The sequence below is a fragment of the Ambystoma mexicanum genome, chromosome 1p (genome assembly GCF_040938575.1).
Source record: "Ambystoma mexicanum isolate Mex_15411 chromosome 1p, UKY_AmexF1_1, whole genome shotgun sequence".
Taxonomy (NCBI): domain Eukaryota; kingdom Metazoa; phylum Chordata; class Amphibia; order Caudata; family Ambystomatidae; genus Ambystoma; species Ambystoma mexicanum.
Genome location: NC_090921.1, coordinates 1,053,177,735 through 1,053,199,447, shown reverse-complemented (window position 1 = coordinate 1,053,199,447; position 21,713 = coordinate 1,053,177,735). Strand labels below are relative to the sequence as shown.

The 21,713-nt window shown below is 45.0% G+C and overlaps 1 protein-coding gene across 2 annotated transcripts in view; it reads left to right on the top strand.

Annotated features, from left to right (window-relative positions):
- LOC138447940 (C-signal-like) overlaps positions 1-21,713 on the top strand; it is a 150,766-nt gene that overhangs the window by 84,416 nt on the left and 44,637 nt on the right. For both annotated transcript variants that reach the window (XM_069604466.1, XM_069604467.1), the window contains exon 2: positions 4,607-4,658. In XM_069604466.1, the coding sequence (XP_069460567.1) occupies positions 4,607-4,658 (52 nt within the window). The remainder of the gene's footprint in view (positions 1-4,606; positions 4,659-21,713) is intronic.

The following is a 21,713-nucleotide window of genomic DNA, read 5'->3' as shown; positions in this document are numbered from 1 at the left end:
ACCATTCTCGGAGCTGGTTGTATTTTCCTCAGAGTTCTGCAGGAAACCGAATAGCCAGGGATAAGGACACCAGTTGTGTGCTTGAAGACAGCTACCGGAATCGAAGATTTGCCAGTTTGCCAGCTTTGTGACCAGCCCCCGTGCAGTGCCGGAGTCCCCCGACATCCTCCCTCTTGTCCCCACGACTGGGGCTCAGGAACAGCGAGATCTGCAGGAACTGCTAGGAACAGAAGTCTTCAGCTGCATTTTTTCTTCAATAAGGTACTGTGAAAACCAGACAGAGAGAACTTACCTCTCACTGCAAAAGCATGTGAAACTTTGGCAACTTGCAGGCCCAGTCAGCTTGTGACCCGACATATAAGTCTTTCTTCTGAGAACTACTTCCGAGAACCTTGGCAAAGACTTTTCCGTTTATCGACCAGAACCGTTTTTACCTATACAAGACACTAGCCCATTGACTTTGGCCTACCTATTGCATTGGACCAACTTCTCTGATGAACTCAAACTATTTCCACTGTTTAAAAGGACCTCTACCATTCGTTTTATTAACTTATCCCTTTTTGCTCCTACTTCAATTGCTCTGAATGCCATTTTGCTCTGCCTTCATAGTAGTGTAAATGTTTCCGAACCGGTTAGTGTGAAGTATTGTAGTATATTTTAGTGTGATATTGATTTCCTCCTTTTAGTGAATGTTTTCTAACTGACTGTGTAATAAATTAATGAGTGTTTTACCAAGAAACCTTGAGTATAAGTGTCTGTTTGAATACTTGTAATTGTAGACCTCTGTGTAACCTCATTACAAGCTCACATTCCCTCTTGAGATAAGCCTGGCTGCTCAGCTCGCTACCAAAAACTGTGTGGTACAGACTTATACCAAAGGTTGGTTTTGCTTACACCTGTAGTCATAGTTGTGTGTCGTGGTCTCAGAGAGTACTGCATGCAAACGTTGCCTAACACACAGTCTCCCACGAGTGGGAACTAGCTCTGGAAGTCTTCCAAGAGATCTTCAACCCTAGGGGCAACCCCTCAAGTGGATCTGTTTGCGAACAGTTTCAACTGGAAGGGTGAACTGTATAGCTCCTGGGAATTTCCCTCCTCCCTCCCTGAGAGGAGCTCTAGTAGATGCATTCTTGGTAGACTGGGAATTTCCACTCCTGTATGCGTTTCCTCCAGTCCCTGTCATTCTTCACATGATCAGGAGTTTGAGAAAGTTCGGGAAACACATGATCCTAATTGCCCCAGATTGTGCCAGGAGGACGTGGTACCCGGACATTCTGGACATATTCATCTGTCCTCCAATACGTCTTCCACAAAGAGAGGACCCTTTCTCGCGAGAGGAGGGTTGGGTTCTCCATCCAGGTCAAAACGCTCAACCTTCACGCTTGGTTTCTGAAAGGCTGAGATACAAGGATTGGGACCTCCTGGGTAACGTAATGGAGATTTTGCTTTTGGCATGAAGGCCAGCAACAAAGTCTTTGTACCGTTGCCATTGGAAAACATTCTGCAACTGGTGCCAGGACAAGAATGTAGATCCTTTTCTGTGTAAAACACTAAATGTTTTATCCTTTCTACTATCTTTAGCTAATCTGCGGCTCCAGATTGGTACTATTAAAGGATAGTTGGCGGCGCTGTCCATATTTAAGTGTTTGTCAGAGAAATGTTCATACTTAAAAATTCCACTGGTGACAATTTATAAAGAGGCTCACCAATGTGTTCCCCCCATCTTAGTTCCAGGTTCCGGTTTGGTATCTTAATTTGGTTCTAAAATGTCTAATGTGTGCACCTTTTGAACCCTTACACTATTGGTAGCTCTAATATCAGCCCCTAGAATGAGCAAGTTGCAGGCACTTTCGTCTAAGCCACCCTCTTCTATCTTCCACAAGGATAGGGTTGTTCAAAGGGTTAAACCTTCATTTTTACCCCAAATCATTTCTGATTTCCACGTAGGACAAAATATTGTTTTGCCTTCTTTTTATCCAACCCTCATCCTAGCAAGGAGGAGTAGAGGTTACATAGATTGGACCCTCATAGAGCTTTAGGCTTTTATATATCTAGACTGCAAAAACTCTGTATTGATGATCAACTTTTCATTGGCTATACGGGTCACAGACTGGGTCAGGCTGTTACCAAACAGACCGTATCCAGATGGATGATTATGGCCATTTCAGAAGGTACAGGCTGGCAGGGAAGGATCCTCTGTAAGGATTAAGGGCCCATTCCACCAGGGGCATGGCTACCACTACAGAACTGCAAAGGGGTGTACTGATAAAAAGTATTTGTGAAGCAGCAACGAGGTCTACTATCCACATGTTCACAATCTTCCCCCAGTCAGATTGGTAGCTTTGGAAAAGCAGTCCTGCACTCGGTTCATGAAAACAATTAAAATCTAAATTCTACTCCCTCCACCAGATCAAATACTGCTTTGGAAGTCTATCAAAGATGAGGAATACGTGGGAAGACACAATCCATTCTAAGAACAAGTTACTTACACCTGGAAATGTTCTTTCGACTGGATGTTGCTCCCACGTATTCCTCATCGCCTTCCCATCCTACCCCTCAGTAGAATTTCCCATGCTATTACAGCTTTCTTTCCTTCAAGGCTGAGTATGGTCTTTCCCGTGGTTATGCCGTATTTCTACTCTAAGGAAAAAAACAGAACTGAAGTCAACGGGCAGTTCACATGCTATAAATGCCTTTGTTGACATCATCCTCGAGACGGGGGCCTTCGAGGGACATCGAGTCAACGCCATCGATGCACAGCGCCCACTGGATAAAAAAAAGACGAGGAATATGTGGGAGGAACATCCAGTCGAAAGAACGTTACCAGGGGTAAGTAACTTGTTCTTTTCCAGGCACCCCTAGGGCAATGTAGGCCATACCAAACTGCAAAGATCGTGATTGGGACTAGTTAAGACCAGGAGGAGGTGGGGCGGGACCTGCCTTGGTATTCCATCAGAGAAGGAGATCCAGGTGATGTCTATCGGGGAAGGCTGTTACCTTACATTGTTGGCAGCAGGTTGAGGAGGATTGGACGAGGAAGTAATGTACACTGAACACTCATTCAGTGATTGCCAATCCATACATTTCATCTGCCACCACAATGATCTGTAGCAATCGTTTTATTTTCATACTCTTAATAATTGTACGCCAGCAATTCATTACATTTATATTTGTATATATCATGCAATCACAGCATCGCAGGTTTGGCAGCTCGTGACATCTCAGTTACACTGAAATCTATACGTACAACTCCTACAACAGTGCCGTAATGTTATTTGTAACAGCACCTGCACCATCTCAGTAGATCGACCCACAGAGGGCTGTTCAAAGCCACAGCCATAAGTGTGTGCATTATACAGTATGCGTGATAGTCCCATGTTTGCAGCACCCCTCTCGCCCATGTGGGAGTGATATGGGGATTTCCACTTTCCCATCCTGCGGTTCTTGCATGGTAGCAGAAGAGGGCAGGGGGGAGGGCACCGTAAGGGCGTGGAGTCAGTCTCGAAATGTTGGGGTTAGGGGCTGGAGGACAGTTTGTTAAAAAGCAGGTTGTGAATGTGTCCATGGCTGATCACCCAGTGCCCCTTGAAGTACCTGCATGCCTACGATCAGTCTATGCTGACCTCACTAACACTCATACATAAGGTGTCTCTATACTCCCAACTGTCCAGGAAAAATTGAGGGGGAAAAAAGTGAAGGTTGGGGAGCTGTGGTTGATGAGTTACTTTTGATTGAAATCAAGCAGTGCATCTTATCAAGGTGATGAGGTGGGAGGGACCACAGGCCCCAGCATAGTAATCAAACCTGTATCTGTGCCCCACCAGGATTTGGATCCTGCATGTTACACAGATAGTTACAGTAGGTGCATTAACTCATTGCACTGTGGACCCTCTACCCCGTCAGTGACCAGGAGGCTGATTGTGTATTATGGCTTATTTTGGCCAATTAGAACAATCTTCATTCTAGTTGAGAGGCTATTTAGTGTCACAGAGATTCTGATCATCGAGCGACAGCAGCCATTTTAAAACTGAGCATAGAGTGCTTATGCCATTGGCTGCATCATGGAGGGATGGGGAAAGGGTTATCGATTTGGGTAGGGCAGGCCTCTGCACGTTTTGCTGCTGTCTTTTTAATAAGTGTTTGAACATAAATACTCTTCTCTCAAAGGTAATACATTTGACAGGCTCTTGCTGTAGCACACCTTTCCCAACAGCGCCCCAGTCTGGGAGTCACAACAGAGTACTTTCTTCTGCCTTCAAATGTCTCACTTTGCCCTCCCAAGCCTGTACCTAGCCACGGGAGCAGTTAGCAAGCAAGTTCAACTCGTGTGAAACCTGCAGGAATGCACTGTCATATGGCGACCACATCAGGTGATCTGCCTACAACTTAATCAAGATTGGGACTGGTTTTGCCTACATAACCTCTATCCTCTGTATCCCCTGTAATCAGGGCTTCCAAGTGTACCCTTTATTGCCCTTCCATCCAATTGTGCTCTTATTAAACGATGCTCCTTGTGCAGTGCTCCTTGCATCACAAGGTTTGCGATATTTGAATCCCAGCACAGTGCATGGCCTTGCTTCCTGACTCATTCACTTTTGTTTTTCAGACACTAAACGAGTTAGCAGCAAAACATTGCAACCTGGTGGTGATTAAGCTTGGTAAGTCTGTGTGACTGAACTCTGGGGCACTAATGTGACTCGAGAGTTTGCTTCTCTTTCTTAGGAAAAGTCAAATAATAAATGAATGGTGTTTTGTGTAGGTATGTTGAAAGAGAGGCTTGAAACAAAAGACCAGAATTTATTTTGAGAATGAAGTGCAATTTCAGTATCACAAATGGTAAAATATCAATTCACAAATCGTCTCCTAAACGCGTGCCACTAAGTTGGACAGCAGGGATACCATATTCTTTCTGAGCTATGAAAAAGCATAGCGAGGCCATCCCCTACTTTGCCACCATACCCAGAACCACAGACAATATGCACTTACAAAAATAGACCACAGAGACAGTAATATTTTGTGGAACAAACAGATCACATTTTATTAGAGTCAGCAAAATGGGCGGTCCCAGCTTCCTTCAGAGTAATGGCCTACAACACCCTTTTAGGTGCCCTTTTCCAATTCCCCGGCTTTCACCAGTACTTTTAGTCCTTATTTTCCTCGGGTGACTCTTGTCACATCCAGTTATTACAGAGCGGACAACCGCATCTGGTTACTAATTGCCAGGCCGTAACTCCCACGCCCTTGCATGGAGCGACTAACCCCGGGTCCACTGGATTCAGTTGTGGAGGAATCGCAACTGTCTTTAAGTGTGTGAGTGCCTGTCTTACCCCGAACCTGACTCTTGCGACCAGTAGAGTACCACAGCGCCAGGATCCGCAGCGAAACACCTCCCCGTCTAGGGCCACCTAGTAACTCCGCCTGTGACAGAAAAAGAAAATTAGCAACAAAACAACATCACCCAGGAAACCTAAAATGTGTGAGCACATCGTAATTAACAACTTCACGATCAGTAACATACAGAAAGAACCAATATCACCTCTGAAGACACTTCCCTGGTAAACAATATCCCAGCAAAATGGTTGGTCCCAGCCTCCTTCAGAGTAATGGCCTTCAATACCTTTTGGGTGGCTTTTTCCAATTCCCGGGCTGTCGAGAGTACTATTAGTACTTATATTCCTAGGGGGACCCTTGCCACTTCTGGTTATTACATAGCGGATGACCACCTCTGGTTACCAACATCCAGGCAGTAACTCCTATGCCCCTGTATGGAGCGAATAACCCCAGGTCCACTGCATTCAGTTATCGAGGAGTCTCAACTGTCCTTAAAGGTGTCAGTGCCCGTCTAACCCTGAACCTGGCTTGTGCGGCCATTGGGTAAAACTCATGGCAGGAACGGCAGCAAAACTCCTCCCTGGCTAGGACCGCCCAGTAACTCTACCACGCTTTGGGGGTGGCCCCCCCACTGCCCGAAATGCCCCCAACCCAAGACCTAAATACTCACCATGGAACCTTATTTGCAGCCAACCGTCCTCAATGCACCAAATATGTGCATGAGAAAAACGTCATGCTCTTCATCTGTCAGGTGATCCCTATCCTTTGCAAAATGTTCGTGGTACCCCTAGCCAAGCATCCTGTGCCTGACAAATCTCATGCCCTCTGCTTTCGGAAATTTGTCCCTGTTTCTAATTACCCTTTTCCTTGATCTTTCCATTGCAGCATTGGAAAGAGCACCCTGCCACTACCGCACAAATTCAGATCAAAACATTTCTGTGCCCGGCAGTTGTTGACCCAAAATCCTTAGTACCACCTGCATCTGCGATTGTAGGCATCCCCCTCCTAGAATGCTGAGGCCATTCCCCCCACCAAGTGCCTAACCAAAATATGAGGCGCTGGCATCCTCCCCCACAGCCTCTGCACTGCAGGCAGCAATAAATGGCATCTCATGCCCACTATGCCCAGCCAGACCACTACTGTGCTCCGAAAGAACAGGCTGCCACCTCACCTCCACTGCTGCTGTAGAGCAGGTCCTGGACCCCTCCCTCCTCAAACTGAATACAGGTAACATGCCAGGCTGATCAATGGTTCCGGTATGGCAAATATCAGAATTATAGGGCTTTTTTAAGACAAAAAATACATATAGGCCGACATATTTTTTAGGGTCAGAATGACCCAGGAAGTAAAGGGTGTCTCAGGTAATACACACACAATCATGAATATGTAAAAATGTAGCCTGAAAACTGGACAGAAAATGAGTTATGTATAAAAGTAGATTGGTTTGCCGTTTGGTAGCTGAACAGACATTCAGGCTGAACAGGCTCAGATAGATTCTAAGATGGATGCCAAAAAACAAAATGGCTTTGGGAGCAGGTGTCAAAAGCCCTTAGTCATGCAGACGATGGAATATTCTTTGGCAGCAGTTCACTGTAGACAAGCATGTCTGGTTATTTAGAATTTCTTGTCAGACAAAACACACAATGATTGATTGTGCATCAGTTAAAGGTCTGGGAAATCTACCAATTAGACAGAACAGCTGCTTACTTGGCAACAAATAAAGCTGAACTCATGACGTTTCCCACAGTATAGCCTGCCAAGTGAAGTTGGCAGGTCTCGAGGATCAGATAAGGGCTGCTTCTTGGCAGGCGATAAAGGATTTTTAATGAGGTCCGGCTCGGTCTTAAAGACGTATTAAAGATGACATTGCAACTGCATCCGGGCGTCTGTTTCCGTCCTCTGTCTTTGACCTGTCTCCAGTGCCTGAGTCCACAGATGTCAAAGGTGGGGTTGCAGAGGGTCCCCTTTTGCACTGCGCTCTCATCTCCGCGCAATACACAAATGAATGTCCCATAAGCCACCCGGCGGCACTTGCCGGTACAATGAAATGTATCAAAACAAAAGAACAAGAGCAACACCCTAAACTCCTCCTGAGATAAAGAGCAGGTCATCATTGTACCCTAAAAACCCTGCTACCCGTTCCTGTTGGTCCCTCTGTCAGGCCCTCTTCATGGGTCATGTGGGGGGCCACACCTGGCCTCACATACAACTGATAACGATCAGAATCCCATCTCCCTTTATTGCTTGACCTGGCATACCTTGTTGGAACTCTGTTGTAGCAGCCCCTATCCTGAAGCTGTGTGAAGACCACTGCTTCCTATGGAAGCCAACCTCCCCTATTGTGGCAGATAAACCATGCAAAATTGAAAAATAGTCAGGGGGTATCCACTGTCGTGCCCTAATAGGTAAGTCCCCCCTGGCGGTCTGCTGGCCAAATACTGCGTAAGCAACCGGGCAGCGCAGCTGTCCTTGTTTGGGGAGCCGAACAAGGTGACCCAATTTCCTTTGCCCTCTTGATTTGTCTTTGATCTCTGCAACCAGATGTTTACCCCTTCCTCTGTAAAAACCACATCCTTTGCTAGCAGTGCCCTCCCCGACTGCTCGTCCTTGCTGGTCTTGACCAGTTCACTGAGGTGAAAAGCCCCAAAAAATGCCCATATGTATTAGAACAAACAGCATGCAGGCCCTTAAGCAGTTTCTTTAAGATCTCAAAATCAATTGGCCTGCGCGCATCCTCCCTGGGCCCTTCCATCTGGCCCCATCCTTTCAGTGCAGCTCGCACATCAAAGCTTTTGGTGGGACCCCCTTATCCAGCAGTTTGCTGTAAAATGCTATTGTCGCAAGCTGACCGGCCGCCCAGCACCTACTGTTCCCGTGCCCATGTGCCCAGACAAAAAATATTGGCACCTGTTCTTCCAGTTTCCCTTTAGCGCAAACCAGCATGCGTGACACATTCAGAAATGTACCATAGCCCTGCTGGTACCTGGACCTAACTCCTGGTGTGAGCGATAGCTCCCCAAGGTCCCAGAGCATCCTTTCCCTGACACCAGCTGCCACCACTTGTTCTTGAACTGCTCCCCCTCTGCCTGGGGCGTGAGATGGCCCTTCCAGAACTTGTCCCACTGAAAACAAGAAATAGTGATGGCTGCGATGTTAACAGTACCTTGCACATGGCGCACCCTGAACTTAGTATTCTGGTAAAAGCCCATTTCTACTGGCTTCCTCACGAGGCCTAGTTCAGATAGACAAGACACTGACTGCAAGTTGATTGCCTCCATGATGGCCCTGTTGTCGGACCAAAAAACGCACCCTCCATTTACCCAACTCACTTGGACATAACATGAGGGCCATGACAATCGAAAACAATTCTAGAGCCATGATAATCCTGGTCTTCCCTTTTTTGCGCCATTATTTAGGCCACTTCTGTACACCCCATTCCTGCCCAGGATAAGCCTGAGACCTTCCTTTCCTAATGCATCAGAGTATTTTTGGTGCTTCCCACTTGTTACCCAGGAGTTCCTTTATAGAACCAACAGATGTCCATACTCTTGTGGAACTCTCCCGTCCCCTGCACACCCTTTCTATTGTAAATACAATAAAAACTCAATAAACTTAAGTAATAACTTATTGGAAAACAGTATATAAAATAATACTTTAGAAACCAATTATATCAAGAAAGATAGTAATCAATTTAATTAGATTTTGCTGTGAATCACATGCTGTTCATTTGCATTTCAATGTATCAGATTCTTAGCATCTGTATTCCAAACTTCATACAGTATACACATTTTCACATTCTCCGTAAGTTGAGTTGCACTTAGATTCAGTACAATGATCCTTGTGGGTAAACAATACACTAATCACACTTTCCTCACTTTTGTAAAGAGATGCCTAATGGCAAATTATGTTTATGGAAAGTGTTATTGTACATTACTCGACGTGTTTCGGGGTTTGTTCTATCCCCTTCTTCAAGAGTTTTTTACCCTCTTTTAGTCCTTTTTCTCATTCACCTACAATATATAATCATATAATAATCAAATCTTGTTCTTAAGGTTAATTTAGCATCTGTCATGTTTATCTTAAATCACAGTTTCTGTAGTAATCACCTGGATGTCCAATGATATATCTCCTTTCTGGATATCCACAGAGGTTATGCACTTTTCAATTATAACCAAATGGTTGTATGATTTCACAATTGGTAGGCAACCTATAAAAACAATGAAGTGTGCTAATTGTAAAAACAAGGAAATTATTTTCTTAAATAAGGCTCTCATTTAAAGGAAATTAAACTAGATGAACATACTAGTACACTGTAAGTGTCTATATTTTACCTTCCAACCCAGGAGCTCCTTCACAACTGTACCCCATTAAATTCTAGTAGGAATGCCTGCCACATGTGCAGATAACTCCTTCAAGGCAGAACTGAGCCGGACGTGGTGGTGCTTTAGTGTGACCCCTGTTGCCCACACCAACCATCATGCAAACACCCTCCCTACCGGGATGCCCATGGAGGCAAAGTTTAATTTGCCCAGCAATTGCGGCACCTTCTCCAAGGTGGCCCAGATTTTAGACAAGTTGTCCTCAATCTCAGTGATCCGCCCCTTCACCTTGTCAGTGGGCAACCTGCAGGTGCCCTTTCCAATGTCTATTCCAATGCCCAGGAATGTTATTACCTTGTTGGGGTCCTGGGTTTTCTCTGGCACCACTGGGATGTCCATGCTACCCAAGGAAACAAGCGTGTGTGCGCAATCACTAGAGCCCCTTTTGCCCATGAAAACAAAATCGTCAAGGTAGTGCACAATGCACCCTCTCTGCTCCTCCCTGTGTGCTGCCAACTCCAAAAATGTGCGGAAAGCCTAAAGAAATGTGCAGGACACTGAGCAGCCCATAGGCATGCACTTGTCCATGTACAACATTCCCTCCAACTGAAACTTCCCTTTCTCCTTCTCGGGCACAATGCCCAGTGGGAACATGATGACATTATGTGGGGGGAGGGGTGTAAAGGGGCCTGGTCCCCTGCCCGATTCCAACTCCTTTCTGATCTTTTCCTTCACCACTCCTGGCTGCTTTTCCGCCAGTGGCAAGTTCTTTGCAATCCTCACCGTCAGCAGTCCCTCATAGAATATGCGGAACCCGTCCCTAAATCTGTTGTACAATAAATTGCGCTCATTGTCCCAGGGGTGGGGGGGTGTAGTCATTCCAAAATTCCTGCGGGACTGGTCTGTTAACAGGGCAGGGCCCTTTTTACCACTTCATCCTATCGTGCACCTTTATGAGGCCATCTACCCCTGTAACATTTCACAGCTGGGTACCACACCCACAACACTTGGGACATTTGTGGGTGAATCTGCACCTTGTGCCCCAGTGGCAGAACTCCCCATTGACAAGCCTGCAAGAGTTGTCTGAAGCCCCAGCTCTGCCTGTTGCTTTTCCCCTGTGACCATGGGTGTCACTATTGTGCACCTGTTCCCTTCCCCTTGGCACCTGGGTCCCTTGGCGAAAGGGTCGGCAGCTCCCTCTGGCTGTGCTCATATCCCTCATACCATGACCTATGTGGAACCTTTCCTAGTTCGCCATTTGCTTGGCTGGCCTTGTCCTCCCCCTCCCCCGCCCCCATGTGGGACACCCAACCTTTCATGTCCTTCTGGTCCCACGTCATATCGGGAACCAGTGCCATCTTGGACCTGAAATCCCAGTCATAATCCAACCATCCTGTTGAACCATACCTTCTGTGTTCATCGACAATCGTATCCCTATATTTCCATAAGGCAGATCACTGCTGCCAGTAAGGAGAAACCCTTGTTTCAGTTACTCATTGTTTCTCCTGGCCTAGTTCTCTTCTGTCTTTTCCTGTCCTCGTCCTTGCTTACCGTTATATCTGGCTCAGCTGTCTCCACTGATAGCAAAGAAAATATAACGAAGTACACCCTCGCCCAAATTTGCTCGTTAACTTGCATGGGAATATGCCACGCCAGAGTGGACCTGAGAGACAGGAGGGCGGTAATAGTCACAAGGGTGCCGCTATCTACAACTCCACTCAGCTGGCATGCGGCACCTGTCTCCTTCTCAGGACTTACTACTGGCCCGTTCCCCCACCCCCCACCATTCCCTCTACATGCTGGGGAGGGGGATACTTGTGGGACCATGCCCTTTTTCACCTTGTGCCTGCTCAAGCATATTCCCCATGCCGGCAAGAACCTGTTGCTGCAATAGTGCTGCCGTTCCCTCTGCGGATCCTGCCAGCCCCACTGCAACAAGGGTGGGTGATGCCCACATGGCTTCAGCGATCGAGGCAGGTGCTGGGGGGCCCTCCCATACTCTCCGGGCACTTTCACTGTTGCCCGCATTACCTGGTGACTGTGCAACACTTCTTATTAATTTCAACATTTCCTCTTAGGCCGTTGTAATTGCACCATTTCCCAATTCATTACCTGCTGATAACACACCCTACTAGCCTTAAAGACCACTTTGAGTGAAGCAAACAACTACATGCAACTCAACCTGTTGGTGGCCCATCACTGCGGCCGCCTTATCATTGGGTTGCTGCACGGCTCTCTTTCTCTTTTTTTGGCTTCTTACCTATCCCCCCGTAGCTGGCCGGGTGTCGATCAAGACCGGTGGGCAAACCTGTGTCTGCACAACTTGCTCGCAGGCAGGGACTTCACGCTCCTCGTCTAAAACCTTTTTCGTGCAACTTTTTTCTTTGCTGGGTAACCTCGCCTGAAAAGGTTCACAGAGCCCAGCCTCCTCGTCGAAATCCTACCCGCTCCCGCTGCAGAAGCCTCCTTTGCCACTGGCGAACATGTCCAGTGATCCAGGTCCCGAACTACCAAAGATGACCTATGATGACATAAGCAAAATTAGCTCTCTCATCCACTAAATGCAGCCAAGTTCTTTGCAAGGCATAACCCCAATACAGAAACTGCCTTTAATTCACCTAAATGTGCTGAGTAACTCGAGTATTAATGCCTGTTCTTTAACCTGCAAAAATAAAATGTCCAACCCCCACCATAAGCCCCAGCTAATGGGTACCCCAAATATAACAACCCATTCCTTCCCTCACAGAAGAAGTTATGACATTTACTTCCCCTGAATTCACAGAGATGCTGGGGCTTCCTTTTTTTGATGGAGTGTATACTTACCAAGACACTCCTGTTGTGATCCTGTGTCGTGCACAACCGAGATGCTGTGTCATGCACAACCGAGATCAACCTGAAACAGTCTTCTCCGCCTTGCCCCTAGAGTTCTTCACCTGTGACAGCACAAAAACACAGCCATGGCAAAGCAAGAACAGCGAGCCAGTCCAATAGTTTAATCGCACCTGTCCTATAATCAAACCCGAACCTGGTACCTCGTCCCCTCCTAATATTGTAACCTTGTCCCTACCAATGAGGTGCACCGCCCTTTTCTCCTAATAATCCATGCATTCATGGGCAGAAATGTCACTCCAAATCCGCTAAGTATCAGTCAATCCCCCTTCTTCGCGAGTGCTAATCAGGGGCATTGCCTGCATCTGAAGCAAGCCATCCCGAGCCTTGGCTCACTTGTATAATCAAATATACACAGCAATATTCTTTCCCCGTCCCTGCATGTTACTTTGTTTTTTTTTTTTCTTTATGTGCTATAGCCGCAAAACAGCTTTTCACAAATGTGATTTAAGTTCAAATTGGTTCATATATGTATCCAAAATCAATTATACAAACATTTTAAAATGATATTACTACAGTTAAAATACTTTCGTATGCTCAACTCGTCTCAGGTTTACTTCTCAACAAAGACCAAATTTAGCTCCTTAAGGATTTTCAGAATTTCTATTGTCAGCCCCGATTCGTTACCCGACACTAATCTTTCCCAAAAGGATGATGTAGCCAACCACCAGTTTTTGTCTACCAATCTTGACAATCTCTCTACTCTAAATTTCAATGTCCCCGCACACTCTATCATAAAATGTCTTAAAGATTGCATACGTTTTTCAGGACATAACGCACATATATTATCTGGATGTGTCTCCTTGTATCTTATATGAAGTATTTCCCTTGTTGGCAAGAGACTCGGTCGGAATCTTAAGAATTCCGACCTCCATCGTGAGTCTGGAAAACACCTAAGATACCTGGGACACCATCCTCTAGGCTTATCACATGATGAAAGTGAATGGAATAATCGTGAGCCCCGCATCATGGAGATTGTGTGAATCCAATCCGCCTTCTTCAAGGATTCTTTCACTTTCATTGGATTCTGTAAGAGATTTATTTCTCCCCTCTCACACTTTAGAAGGATTTCATTTACCTGTATTTTTAATCCTTCCAAATAGGGGTTATCGTACCCCTGTAACATATCCTTTATGTCTTCGTACAATGACTTTTTGCATGGATCTATGATCTTTCGGTATAAGGAAAGCACCATCCATTTAGTCTGTGATCTTAAGGATTCTAATCCCAGCTCATACCTCAATGACATTATCATTAAAGTCTGTGGTAAATTTAGAACATATTTCCATAATCTGCCTTCTATTTTGTCCCAATTGATGCCTCTTGTCATTGGGTTTGTGTCCAGACCATAAATGAGAGATAAACTACCTTTCATATATAAAATGTTACCAACAGGGACAGAGAGAATTTACAATAGGTGTGCATGATTGTTTTCATGTGTGTTTCACTTTACACTCCAAATCTTGCATCAGCAAACCTATTGTCGGATGACACCATAGGTGAAAACCGAGGTATGTAGCCTCGTTCGCCACTGATATGATCTGTCCCCCCCCATTTGCCAGACGAATTGTGGAACATGCCTCTGAGGACGTTTGAATTTAACAATATTTGACTTACTTGGATTGATCTGTAAGTCATTTGAACTGGAATACTCCCCCAGTGCTTTCAGCAACCGCTGAAGTCCTATGGGAGTATAATCCAGAAGGACAATGTCATCCGCGTATGCGATCCATGTGAGTCTTTCTTTGCCAATTTTAGGACTCGCCAACCCAGCACCATCCAGACTCACAGACTGCATGTTAAATCTTTTCACATTTTATTTATTTCGTGGTAAAGAACCCCAAATTGTCCAAATTAATTAATAACCCCCTTGAGACTTGAAATCCACAGACGCCCTTTGAAAGCAAACCGATCACATTTTTATGTGAATTCATTTCACATTTTATTAGTTGTGTGGCAAAGAGCCCAAATTGTTATTAGTTTGTTTATATTTTTCTATTTTTGCAACTGCTTGTGGAGTATCCTGTGTGAACTTTGCTGTATGCAAGATAAACCCACCGCACTCTTAATGCCTGTCAGTGAGTAGAACTTCACCCCACGTGGCCCCCGGCACAGCACACACCTTGCTGCTGCACAATTAAAACAATTCCTGTCGCTGCTCAAAACACTGCCGTGCTTCTAATTCCTGGCGGTGAGCAGAACCTCCCCCTGTGTGGCACCTAGCACAGTGAGTGCTAGGTGCCAGGCTCCAGTGCCCTGTTGCCACCATTTAAACCAATTCCTGGCAAAACACTCCCCGTCCATGACACAAGAAGCAGCAGGCGTCCGTGACGCTGTCGGCATCACTGTCGGAGCGCGAAGCGGAACCCACTACAAACAGATGGGTAATTTGTCAATTCTCCCACCCACCACCGCCAGCGTGAAACACAGCACAGATAAAGCCGTACTGCCGCCACACACACTGCAATGTAGGCCGCCGCAAACGCAACATCTGACCCTACACACCACCCCAGCTGTAGGCCATACATGGTGACAGGCCCGCCATTAATCAAATCGCCTGCATGTCAGGCAAAGGAAGCTATGCGATCAGTCAAAAACGGTGGCCATCACCATTTCTGACCTGAATCCCAAAAGTCAGTCCTCCGCATGCGAGCACCGTGACCAGAGGCCAATCTCTACCACCCACAATCTCACGAAACGCAGCCTCATTTCAGTGCCAGCACCCCCCTTAGACCGACCTGGCTGCCTTTGATTGCAGACCACAATTAGTAGAATAATCATGGGAGGAGATTTTAACTCCTCCTGTGCTGAGAGTTCTATGCTGAATGAAAGAGGGGTTACCACAAAACTGCTCCAGCCTAATCTTAAGAGAGGTATATGGTGGGATAAGTTCCTTGAGCATTGGGATTTGGGGCTCTTAGACCATGCCTCGGACTGGAACTTACCCAAATATACCTGGAAAAGGGGAAGTAATAGTTCCAGAATTTATTTTTTCTATGTATCCAATAGTTGGAAACAAGCGTGTGGAAAATTGACACTTATGGAGGTAGAGTTGGGCGATCACATTCCTCTACTCTTCTCTCTATCACTTCCATGTCCAGGTATCCACATCATCCTGAGTTTATGGGTTTAGAGGTGGTAAATAACGGGAGAAGGATTGTATGGAACAAAAAAATGATTATGAAATTAAATACCTTTGTCTTGGAGAACCTGACCTTAGTATGGAAGAGGATCTCTCACAGGGGGGATCACATTACAATAACGTTATGTTGTCATGTGCATACAAAAGTAGTAGGACAGGTGATATGGAGGTGGCGAAACCTAGGGGGAGGGTTGGGGACTCCAGAATCCAAAGATCCAAGCGTATTAAATGCAGGGATCTATTCTGAAGAAATTACCCATCTCTTTCGATGAATTGCAGCTTAGGAAGAAAAAAATCATCCTGAAACATAAAAATTTTATGAAGTCTCTGAAATTGATCAATATCTTGCAGTCCATCAACAGATGATGTACAACCTTTGTAAGGGCAGAGATGTTCAATTTTGGGCTACTGTCAATAACACGCTCACTCTGGTAAAAGACAGACTTGATTGCCCTATCCAAGCAGAGGCTGGGTGCTCTTACTACAAGAAAAAGTTTGAATTTCCTTTTGCCTTCTCTAGGAAACAGGACATGGATTTAGGTCCTCCAGTGGGATTTTGAGGATATCATCTGGGCCATTAATAAACTCAAACCATCTAGAGCGCCGGGCCCTGACGGCATACCTCCATTCGTCATCAAGGCGGCACCTGAAATATGGGGCGAGTTGCTTAAACCCATATTTGCTGATATCTTTAAAAATCATATCATCCCCAAATCTTGGGCTCAAAGTATTATTGTACCCATATTTAAAAAAGGTGATGTCCTCAATACCCAGAACTAAAGACCCATATCACTTTTAGATGCAGCTAGTAAGGTCTTCAGTATTCTACTTTTAAGAGATCTTAATAAAGTGATTTGGAGGAATGCGTGCTTTAGCAAATTTCAGGTTGGCTTTAGAGAGGGTTTGGGAACCGACCTGAATGGGAATATTTTGGCCCATTTAAGAGATACGGTCCATCAATCCAACATGGGTGAAATTTATATGGCATCCTTAGACCTTTCCAATTCCCTCGAAAGATTGTCCAACTCTTGGCTCTGTTGCATAGGAATACCTCGGTCTGGGTTCGTTTGACACATGAAGGTACTTTCTCCGAGGCCATTGACACTAAGATTGGAGTCAAGCAGGGCTGTTCACTCGCACCCACACTCTTCAACCTATACGTAAGCGATGTGGAGGACTAGTGGCAGGGCTCTTCCATTACGCCGGTTAGGTTGGGGAGTTTGGCTATTGAGTGGATGGCCTTTGCCGATGATTTTATTCTTTTTGACAGCACTCCACGTGGCCTCCGTAGAAAGATGGATTTTTTTATCAGTATGCGATGGTGAACAATCTCTGCCCCAATGCTTCCAAATCCCGAACGATTGTGGTCACTAAGAAAAGAACCATCAAATCTTACAGTTGGAAGATGGGAGAGGATCAGGTGGAACAGGTCCAGGCTATAACATATCTAGGCTATAATTTTACTAACAGATCTAGCCTGAAGATGTGGAAATTGAGCCTGGAAGAGAAAGCGTCTAAATTAAAGGTTCAAATGAAATTGTTGAAGGTTAAGGTATGTACATTTTCGCTCTTACCTATAAAGCGTTTCTATCTTGCAAAATGTGAGCCGGTTCTTTTGTATGGTTTGGACATTTGTACCCATGATATGAGCTCATGCCTGAATGTGGTTCAGGGGCAAATGTGGAAAGAACTACTTGGCCTATCTATGGCAGTCCCCAACGCCATTATCCGCCATGAGTTATGTCTTATCTCACTCAAAGCAAGATATTTGTGGAGGCAATTATCCTTGTTTAGAAAGATGAATGATCCACCTGTAAACACTGTATACAAATTGTTAAATAACGTTGTTAAATCCGTGTCAGTAAGGTTCAGTGATAATATGAATTTTCTATTAGATACTCTAGGTCTTTGCCTAGAAGACCTGGTACAACGACCTGGACTAGTCAAGAGACTTTTATTCAAGGCAGATTGGGTGGATACAGTAAATGGGCTGGAGTCTTACTCCTCTTATAAGGAGTATTCAAAATTTGGACACGCAAGGGAATGCATTCCCCCTTATTTTGCAAAGATTCCCTTGTCATAGGGCGAGATTAATATTTATGCGCTTTAGACTCAATCAGATGCCGACTCTAGAAAGGATACGGCACTGGGGACATAAAGAAGAGGTACTTAATCAAGAACAAATTGGTTTCACATGTCGTTTCTGTGGAGAAACCAGAACGCTAGAAACTCTTAAGCGCATTATACTAACGTGTACCCATTTTGAGTCTAAACGTGCACACTATCTTAAAGATAAATTTAACAGGGATCTTGAAATATCTATCCCCTTGTTTTGGAGCCGCTGTATGTGGGGCGTAAATATTTCTTTAATTCTAGCATTGGATTTATTGCTTCAAAATATAATGGAGGAATTGGAAAAAAGGAATTTAATATGCAATGTTTTTTATGGTGGAAAAAATAATAACAATATTAATTAAGGGCTGGGATAGATATTTATGAAGATGTTTTTGACTTTGAGGAATTTTATATGCTGTCTTATAAAAATGAATTGTACATTTTTATCGTGTGTAAAATGTTGTATAAGGTTTCATGTAAACTAACAATGCAACAATAAAAAAAAAAATAGTAGGACTGCAGTGCTGTGTGGTTGAATTTGCTTGCCCGACCATTATCAGGTGCTGATGCCCTGCCCACTCCCTTAATAAAATAGATGAACACAGCCCTCGAAACAGCTAACTGCCAGTCCTAGTGGATGCCGCCATTAGGCTTCCGTGATTAAACAGTTTTGCCCACCAAATTTAATAAACTACCCATCGTTGGGCTCTTCAACAACATTGTCCTTTGGGTCCAGAGTTCACATAATCACACAATTATTCCAGCCAAATTCAAATTCATAATCACACAATGTTTGCCAGCCAAATTCAAACAACTACCCGTTGCTGGGCTCTTGAAACACATCATCATTTGGGCCCAGAGCTCCCATCACCCTTTCTCTTACCAAACTAAGTGCTGCAGGCAATCTCGCATTCCAGCTACACCCGAAACGACCGGCCCTGCGAAAGTTTCACTGTCATTAAATGTCTGGCTAGAACGGTCAGTCCACTGATGACTCCAACTGCTGTCCTGCTGCTGCTCGTGTTAGTCGGGGGCTACAAAGAAGCTGAGTCTCTGCACCTCCAGCCCTTTAAACATTCCCCTGAGCCGCGAGCCGGTTCTGGCTGGCCCAGGGTTATGAAGTCTCTCTGTAGTCAATCAGCTCAGCACTCATACACAGACCTGCTTTGGAGTCTCGGATTGGTCCAGGAAGAGCTTTATTATACTGAATGTACAGCATGTACATAATCCAGTTACTCTTGGGTATATACAGTCACATATGGAACAAGACAGGTACATGGATGGGTAATAAAAGTACATACAGAGGAGTAGACCCACCGGCCATCCAACCATACCCAGCTCAGTCCCCAACTGACACTTCTAGAACATTCGCTCACAGATCCACACAACATTCTACTGAGCTGCTCATTCATACATCAACATTCTGATAGCAAGCACTCCAGGCCAGTGACAAGACAAGACTTACAATACAACACCCAGGGGGCGCGTCCCTTACGCCTCCCTCAGGAGAGGCGAGACAATTGATCCCCAGAGTGGGGCCAGAAGGCAGCAGCTATGCCGGCCGTTCCTCTAGCTCCCTCTGCGGGGCCCACTATCCACTAACCTGTAGCACAGTGCAGGGTGTTTCATTATTACTGTAACACATTCTTTGCAAGGGCCTCCGGTCCTACGTTTTGTTAAAACTTCAGATTTTTCTATCCCTAAAAAAAATAATAAAAGCAATCACTACATTTGCATGTTCTTAGTCCTGCAAATCCTTCCACGATAGTACACCACTCCCATACACCACATCCCACCAGAGTCATCATCCACCTTAGATCTCCTACCCTGCTACAAGCAAATATGACTTGCTCTTATGATGACCTGTTCAATATTTTGTGCACTTATTGTTTTATTCGGTCTTCATAGACGTGCTTCTTCCTTTTAGGGCCTGTAACTGGTAGGTGTTCATCTGCTCCCTCTGTGCTCCTGTTAGAACGCCTTAGCAATGATCAACCCGCTGCCCAAGGATTTAACCTCTCACGGGCTGAGAGGAGGCGATCCGAATTTGTGCCCGTATGTAGTGTGTATATATCTGTACCTAATCAGGTCCAGGATCATGGTCATGCTTCCACAAAACAACTTCCCACAGGACATGAACTCACAGGCAGTTTCCACTCATGCCTCCCTCTTCTACGAGTACTGTGCCATCGTCCCGCTCCAGCCCCCCAGGTCCAGCTAATCGTCTTCTGGCCTGCTCTGATTTATCCATTCTGCCCACCCAGATGGGGTGTTGTCTGTCCTTTGGCCACCCAGATGTTGCTGTTTATGCAGGAGTCCTCTCATGGAGACACCCTCTGTGAATGAACGCATTGATTAGTTTGGGTTCTTAGGTGGCAGCACTACCTATAAACCGAAACTATTGCATTGGAGTACAGATGGGGAGAAATAGTGTTTGAGGAGGGATACAAAGCTTGAAGGTGTCTGGTTATTTGCCCATCAATTGACTGCCCATTTAAGATCATTTTAATCAAGCTTTACCATGAAATGTTGCCCTCGAAGTGCCTGCTAGTATTTTTTCAAAGCAGTTTTCTGTTAATGACTTAATTGGAGCTGTAAACACACTACTGTCTTAACTAGGTCTGTCTTCAGCCACTCAATATTAGAAGCACTATGCGTGTCCTTCACTGAAGTCCTGTTAGGCATTTTCCCGGCATTGCTATTAGATGCCCAGATACTTGCACCATTTTGTACCTGCTACCATCAATGGCCAGTTAATACCACTATGGCTCTCCCTCGCAAGTGCGTTTCGCATCCCTACACATAAGCCCAAATTGTTGGCATTGCCAATGCTTCTCTTTCAAAACACCCCCCTACCCGCTTCCTCGTCCTGTTCCACTCCTATGGGGACATGATAATATGGTCCTCAAAATTGTGGCTGAGATAAGATGAGGTGCTCGCATAAGCCACAAGTATGCACACTTTTGCTTGCTGAAATGTGACCGGGGTAGGTGAGGTGCTGTAGACCTCCCACACGTGCACAAGTTGTCTTTAATACCTGAGAGCATGATGGAAGCACCACCGCACCTCAAACATGCATGCCTGAGTACCCCACATAACCTTCAATTTTTGGAAAATTACCTTGTTTGTGCAGCACCAACCAGCACAGTCTGGATCTATCTGATGATTGCAGTCCATAGCTCTTTTAATAAATGTGTAGATGTTTGAAAGCAGAAGTAGAGATTTTAAATATTCTAGGAGTAGGGAGAGGTGTATTTCTGATCATGCACTCATAGATCTGAAAATCCATTTACATGGTTTTCATAAAAAGAATATGAGATGAAGAATGCAAGCTAATTCACTTAATGACCCTCTAGTTAATGGGGGATTGGATGAATTTAGTCAAAAATACTTTGAGGAAAATAATGGATCTGCTGACATTCAGATTGTGTGGGATTGCTTTAAAGCGGTTTTACGGGGTGAATTGATTTGTAGAACTTCCCAAGCTAAAAAGAAAAATAAAGTAAGGATTGAAAAATTAGCGAAGGAGATTGTGGGTTTGCAAAGGAATTGTGCACAAGTAGAGAAGGTTTGCATGAAACATAAATTGAATAAATTGGAAGAGGAGTTAAAGATGCTTTTGCATTCACAAGCAGGGAAGAGGATATTTTATATGAAGCAGCGCTTTTGGGAATTTGGGGATGAAAATGGTAGACTTCTGGCAAATAAACTTAATGGTCTGATGGTGGACAAGTGTATTCCATCTATTGCAAATGATAGAGGCGAGGTATTTCATAGGAGTGAAGATATTTGTGAAGAGCTTAGATTGTTTTATAAAGAGTTGTATAAGGAACAATTACATCCTTCTGAAATGGACTTGCAGTCTTTTTTTGATAAAGCTACCTTTTAATGTGGCTGAGGTTACTTCTGCAATATTG